Source organism: Amaranthus tricolor, chromosome 6 (genome assembly GCF_026212465.1).
Source record: "Amaranthus tricolor cultivar Red isolate AtriRed21 chromosome 6, ASM2621246v1, whole genome shotgun sequence".
NCBI lineage: Eukaryota > Viridiplantae > Streptophyta > Magnoliopsida > Caryophyllales > Amaranthaceae > Amaranthus > Amaranthus tricolor.
The window spans coordinates 31,681,858-31,689,456 of NC_080052.1; the positions used below are offsets into that span (position 1 = coordinate 31,681,858).

General features: G+C 27.6%; 1 protein-coding gene across 1 annotated transcript; it reads right to left on the bottom strand.

The window, feature by feature from the left end:
- Positions 1 to 4,602: 4,602 nt before the first annotated feature.
- Positions 4,603 to 5,854, bottom strand: LOC130815935 (ethylene-responsive transcription factor 4-like). Its single transcript, XM_057682479.1, has one exon. The coding sequence runs from the start codon at positions 5,746 to 5,748 to the stop codon at positions 5,020 to 5,022; it is 729 nt and encodes a 242-aa protein (XP_057538462.1). The 5' UTR covers positions 5,749 to 5,854; the 3' UTR covers positions 4,603 to 5,019.
- Between the last annotated feature and the right edge of the window lie 1,745 nt (positions 5,855 to 7,599).

A 7,599-nucleotide genomic window follows, 5' to 3' on the forward strand; every position in this document is an offset into this window, starting at 1 on the left:
TTAGTCTACAAGGTCAATACTAAATGTTTAAAAATTATTGTCTATTAAAAAATTTAATATGAAATTAATAACATACTGTTACAAATTTTAAAAGCCAAACATGACCCGTTTAATCAAAATGATGATATTGTTACCAATTTTAAAATGTAAATATGAAAAAAATCAATTTTCATTTTGTTTGTTCACTTTAATTTTTTTCGCTTTAAAAGAGAACAATTAAAATCTACGTTTTATTTTAAGATAAAATATATCCATTAAAAATAATAATATAGACTAATCTTAATGCATCAGTTTTAAGTTTTAACCATATAATTTTCATAATATGATATAAAAAGAAAGTGTACTAAATTTAAAAATTGACGCAGGTGTAGTAAAACATGGCCATTGGCAAGTATATAAAGTAACGGAGGAAGTATGTTCCTTTAAAAGAAGTCAAGCCACCATATTGTCCATATGCCGGTAGGCGGCGGCTTTCAAAATGAAAGTTTACTTTCGATGTGGATGTATCGTCATATCGACAACTTTGATTCGAATCTACTATTTTATCTTAGTCCGTCTACTAACGTCTTTTTATTTTATAATTTAATAATTTTTTTAAGCCCTCAATTGTTTTTTTAAAAAATTTACCATTTTTTTGGGGATTATTTTCTTTCTTTTGCCTTATATGATATTTACAAACATGATTATTATAAAAGCAATGGATAATATTTTACAAATATAGGAGTATTTATTAGCCTTTACTTACATTGAGATGCTATATATTAATCAATAATTTGTCACTTAATAGTTGGATTTGTTGAGATTATAAAATGGTTTTTTTGTTTTAAAGCTTTATCACTTTAAATTTCATCCGATATAAAAAGGAAAATCAATGGGTAAATTTTAGGCTCGTGCAATGAGGCGAATAAGGCCTGGGCCGGATTCCAATGAAAACGGGCCGCGTTAGGTCCTGAAAAATCGAAGGGGGCATAATCGGTCCAATCTAATCCAGCCCGAACCGTTTTCATTATTCAATTACAATAATTAGCAATTAAATATAAGTTTCTGACTGGGGATCAAATTATACTATGAGATACTTATTGTCTCCTCAAGACCTCAAAGTAATTGTGCAAGAACAACTGCCTAAAGTTATTATTTTAACAAAAATAAGAAAAAAAATTTTATGATCAACATCTCCAATGCATTGAAACTGATTTTGTTTTCCTCAATAATTTTTTGTCAGTATACATATTGCTTTATTACTAAATAAAAAATTAGTCCTATAAAACATTATAACAAAATAAGATGAACATTAATAAAAAATATTCCCTCTGTTCTTTAAAGTTGTTCCTATTTATTATTTTTATTGTTTTATTTGTTATTCCCACAAAAAATCTTTCAATATATATCATAAATTTTAGTCAAAATTAACCTTGTCTAACTATATCATCATTTTAATGGTGTATGTTAATAATGCTTATCGTCTTCATATATTTTCCATTAATTTTATTTTAACTTTTATATATTGTTTATGGGTCTCACATGTTTTTCAATAACTATATAAAACTATTTTTTTAATAGTTATGGTTACCATTTTTTCCACTAACTTTCTTTTAATAATTTTTTAATGTGTTTGGTCCCCACTTTCCTCTATCAAATTTATCATACATTAAAATAATATTATCACCATGTAAAAGATTTTATTTTTCATAATTTCCGTAAACATTTCTTGTGGGAACTTCATTAAACGACGAAGAAAGTATATCTTGAAATGTAAATAAAATATCATTTATTTACAGCAAGAAAAATTCATAAAAACAAAAAAATGACCATAACATCAACGTATAGCAAGAGTCACAAACAAAAATTAGAAATTTAATCGACGATAGATTTAATAAATTAACTTACAAAGGGAGTGATTATTAAAAAGAACAATATCTAATTATAGGAGTTTAAAGCTTACCGGACACTATTTCAAAGAAAAAAACCTACCAAACATGATTTGCTATTTATCATTTGGTATTGTTTAGTGTTTACGATAACATCACAGCTCATTGCACAGTTCTAAACCCTTATCCAGCCCGCCCCTTGTATATTCAATAAAGCCCGTTTGTAACTCACCTCGTATTCAGCCCATCCTACTTTAAACCCTTAAAATTACGGTTCCAATGGGAATCTGACCCATTGCATAGCTCTAGTAAAAATAAAGCATCAAGAAATGAGTGAAAGAAAGAGAATATGAGTTATAACGAAAATAAAATTGATAAATTCAATAAGACTGATATTAAAAGGAAAATCATGATAATCCATTGGGATGGATGGGTTCCGTACAAAGGCTATGAATTAGAATATACTCTTGTATAATAATACTTCATCCATTCCCACTTGGTGTTCCAATAAAAATTGTTCAAATACATTAAGAAAAGTAGATAGTAAAGATATTAGAGAAAATATAGGGACTATATATAAACATTTAACTATTGATATAAAGTTAACGTGAAAAATTAATGGATTACAAGCATTTTAAAATGTTAAACTTTCATGGGCAACATGTGTGGACTATTAACTCTATAAAAATATTATAATAAATTCGGTGAAAATTTTATAACGATCATAGCCATTAAAAATTTTAATATTAGGATAATTAAAGCTAATTATATTCAACAAATATGATATAAATAAAAATATTTTTTACGTGACCATTAATTAGAACTGATGCATCAAAGCATGTCCAACAAATATAATATACATGGAAACATTCTTTATGTCTAATTTTTGTGCCTCGTACTTTTATTTTGGTCGTGTCATGCCCGATCGAAAATGTATCAAAGGGGTTACTTATGAGAAAATTCACTTATATTCTCTTTGTTTTCAAATGTTCTTCTTATTTATTTTTATCGCAAATTCTATGCGAACTTTAAAATAAAAAAGATTTTAAGTGTGATAAAAAGTTTATATTTAGAAAATATATATTGAGAAGAATCTAACAAGATTCTACATAAATATGTTTTTTTTTATAAATCGTTAAGAAATTGTATTCAAAATTTGACTCTAAAATTCGTAAATTTTATTTTAAAAGAACATATGTAAACATCATAAGCTAAAAGTAAAAAAATTATTTTAAATGAGAAATTAATAAAAACAATTTTCTTACAAATATGGATAAATAAAGGGTTGGACATATTCATTTAAAAAAAAAAAGGTTGTACATAATGGGGCAATTAAACCAATTAATGGAGTATTGCTTCAATTATTATTGAAGTTGGGGTCCACCAAATGCAGTTAGAGATAGTGCCAAATAGTCATATGAGAGTTGTATGTCCAAAATGTTGTTACTACTCGTACTCTATTAGAAACATCAATGTGTATGGTGCTACTGACATGCCACATGGCAGACCAGTCCACCACATTCAAACTTGAAAGTTGGAACTCACCATTTCTGTCATCTTTTTATTATTTTATTTTATTTAAAGAACAACAAGAATCAATCTTCAACTCGTGCACCACACCACCACCTTATCCGTTCTCCTACGAGGACTCTTTTTGTCCCCGCTCAATTATAATTTTCCCTAATTTTACATTATTTTTTTATTTTATAGTGAATTTTATTATATTTTTTTTTATTTACATATCAAAATTTTCTTAAATTATTTACACGATTTATATTATCTTTTATTTTATTTTACATTTTAATAATTTTCCATATTTTGCTTTAAAATCATTATTTTTCTCTATGGTTTAATCCAATAAAATAGAAAATATTTAATTTTCTAAACCTGTTTCCTCAATTTCAATTTACTTGTAGTGTTTCTTTTTTCACACAGTTCAATGTACTAATTCGATTTTAAATATTTCAAATTATGTATAATAAATTTTATAAAAATTTGAAATTAATAATCTTTGTAATGAGACGAATCAAATAAGATCTTCATTTGACTATGTTATAACCTATAGAATAAAAACTAATCACAAATTAAGAGTTATAAAAAAATAATGACATTTTTAAAATATTGCGATTAATTTAGAACGGATGAAGTATTTTAGACTTGTTGGTGGTAGTTAATCAAATTCCCTCTTTATTATTTTGAATTAGATATTCATTGAATCTAGTATTATAATTAGATTATGAATGCTATACACCTTACTCATAAAATTTACTTTTTTTTAGTTTGTCTTATATATTGTTTTTTACAATTTTATTTTGTTTTAATCCATATTTACAAAAATATTAACAAATAGTAGAATAATTTAAGTTGTTTGAATAAAATTAAAGAAGAGTTAAAACCATAAAGATAAAAATAAAAAAATATAAGGTATAAAAAGAAAATATTTTAAATAGAGTGGGCTATAATTTTTTGTTCCTAACCCGTCAAGACGAATCGTCTTGTACTTCTTAGAGTTTTTCTTGAAAAAAAGAATAATGCGTGCAACGTACTCAATTAATTTATAGAAGTAATTCTATAAAATTATAAGAAATAATCAAAATTTAATTACTCGCCTTTAAGATTATGTTTGATTATGTTTTTAAAGGAATATTATATTGTAATTTTGTATGCTCTCCAATTCGGAACTTTATCTAACAAACACCAAGGTAATTGAATAAAGTGAGCTTATAAAGCAAAATTATAGAGTAATTAAGCTGAATTAACATTATACTTTCAACATCTTATCCAAAATAGGATTTACCAAATTACACCCTTAATTGCTTTCCAGCAAACAACAGAAATAATCCAAATTGAAAGACACAAAGTACATCATAATCTTTCTTTTCTTCTCTAATCTCTGTTGCAAAAAAAGGATTCTTAATTCAATAGATAATTTTAATTAATTCTAATCAACTAAAATTAAATACTATACAAAAAGCAGAAAAATTCATTCTGTTTTGGGATCCACCCTCATTTTTTCATTTTCCTACTCAAATTAATACGAGGAAATTTAAAAAAAAACAAAAACTTCCTTTTTTTTTCAATTTTCTTTTCTTTTCCTCTTATCTTCATCAAAAAAACCCCTTCATAAAGAGATTAAAAAACTTAATTAAGCTTAATCGGACGGTGGAGGTTGATTAAGATCTATCTCAAGACCTCTTGGAGCACTAATAAGATCTTGATTTAAATCAACAACAGAGGATGAATCAGAATCACTCTGAACACCACTCGCCATCACCGGCGCGTGAGCTACGTGGCTGAAGCTCATCTGTTGATTATTTTTAGTACTAATATATTGCGGTTGTGGAAAATGTTGATGAAAATACACCAACTGATTCATCGCCGCCGGATAACCTACCGCCGGCACTTGAGCAACCCTAACTTGCTGAAAAGGAAATTTTACTCCGGCAAAGCATCCGGAAAGATTAAGATCCAACGGCAGTGAATCCACCATCGTCACCGGAGCTGCCGGAGAATTTTTCTCGTGACAAGACGATTCAACGGTGCTGTGACTCGGACTATGATTATTACTGTTATTATTGTTTACAGAATGATGAATTTCTGAAGGTAAAGGAAAGTTAGTTTTAGCCTTAGCACCACGGAAAGCGCGTGCGGCATCATCATACGCACGTGCAGCTTCTTCGGCGGTATCGAAGGTTCCGAGCCAAACTCGACTTTTTTTGGTCGGATCTCGAATCTCCGCCGCGTACCTTCCCCAAGGTCGTTTCCTAACACCTCTGAAATGTGTTTCTTTGCTGACGTTACTGTTGTTAACGGCATTAACTTTAAGACCTACAACACCACCATTACTTCCACCGCCGTTGCCATTAAGTTTGGGCGCCATTTTTAGGGAGAAATGCGAGATAATTTTAGGGTAAAGCGAGAAAAAAGAGAAATGAAAATGGAGGAAAGAGAAAGGAATGTGGATGGTGAGAATGAAAAGGGGAAGAAGAAGAGGTTGATTATATAGGGAAAAGGCAGGACAGAGAAAATGAATAAAGCATAGGATTTGACTGATATTTGGTTAGCCGCCTACGCGGATTGAAATGACGAAAATAGCCTAAAGAAAGATGTTACGTGGTAATGGGGGCTGTTTCTAAAAACCCATCAATTCCCTGTAACTGCGCTTTAATTAATTGTAGATAAATTGATTAATTATTTGTTAATTAATTCTTTAAAAGGTACTCCTACCCGTATTGTTTTAGAATGTATTTATCTTGGGCATTCAGTGGGAGTGGGATGATGAATTTGGGGACTACTTTTTACAAACGAATCTAGAATCTATCGTTTTGTTTGATAGATGGATTAAGTTTTTTGTTTTTTAAGTTTTTCTGCTCCATTTAATTTAATTTTTTTAGTAAAGAGTTAAAATTTTATTTAGAAACGACAATTAATTTAAATTGAAACATCTATTTGGTAAGTTTAATGGTCAACGACAATATTATCTAATCATTTTAAGTAGTTAAATAAATTAACTTGATCAATCAATAAATCAACAGAGACCTTTTTGACTGTTGAGTCTTGCTTTAGTCAAAATAAATACCATAGTTCTAATTAAAAGACCTCGATATGATTCTCATTGACAAAATTCTCTTCTTGCCCATGAAATGAAACTTATAATTATCAAGTTATTCCATTATCATTCAATTGTTACTATGTTAAAATATGAATTATGTAGATCTTATATTTTTTTTTCTAGTTTATTTTTAAAATATTTTTATTCTATGTTGAGTTCATCTCATTGTATATAGTTTAATGAAGCATATTTTTTATAAACTATTTTTTTATGTGTATTTTATATTGAGTTTTAAACATATGCTTTGAGAACATTAAATACAAAATTAGGCTATATAACATCAAATAAGAATGAAGCTAGCATTAATTTTATCCTTTTATTTATTTACCTTAATTTCTTTATTACAAATAATCATTTACCTTTGTCGTTTAAAAAACATGAAATACAAAATTAGGCTAGGTTCAAAGTAATTTGACACACTATTTTGAAAATTCCGCATCTAGAATAATTTTTGGCTTTATTAGATTTTAATTTTTTTAAGAAAAAGTTTGTACAGCAATTGTACAGGTGGACCATATCAAGTTCTGACTATAGTCATTTGACTGACCTGTATTTTACTGCCACCTGTTTTTGGCGCATGCGCCGCTTACTAAGTAATAGTGTTAAATATGGTGCGAAAAATACAATCTTTTATTAAGTAAAATATTCTTTTATGTAATTAAAATTTTCATTTCGTAATTTATAAATGTGTCTTTTGACTTTGTATATTATTTTTGTTAAGTTTTATTTTATAAAGATGTTGAAGGAGATTTGTTAGGCATAATTGTAGGTATCTCTTAGCTATATATTGTACTCCATTCTCTTAATAGAAAATCATCTTTTCCATATACTTTACACCTTTTGTTAATTTTCTTACAATGATTAATAATAAATAATGCCAACTTAGGGTAATTTTCCTAGAATAATACCAATTTTAGTTTATTAACTAATTTACCAATTTTTTTGTCACCTATAGTTTGATTTTTAACATCTTAGAAATTTTCTAGGATAACATCTCTTTAAGTTGGTATTATTCATGGTTAATCAATAGTTAGTATTATTGTAGGAAAATTCATAAAAATTTATATTATTCACGGTAATTTTTCCTCTTTGATGTATTCCCTCTTCGCATACTCTACT

Coding starts and splice junctions, on each gene's coding strand:
- LOC130815935 (XM_057682479.1), bottom strand. CDS start 5,748: ATGGCGCCCAAACTTAATGGCAACGGCGGTGGAAGTAATGGTGGTGTT.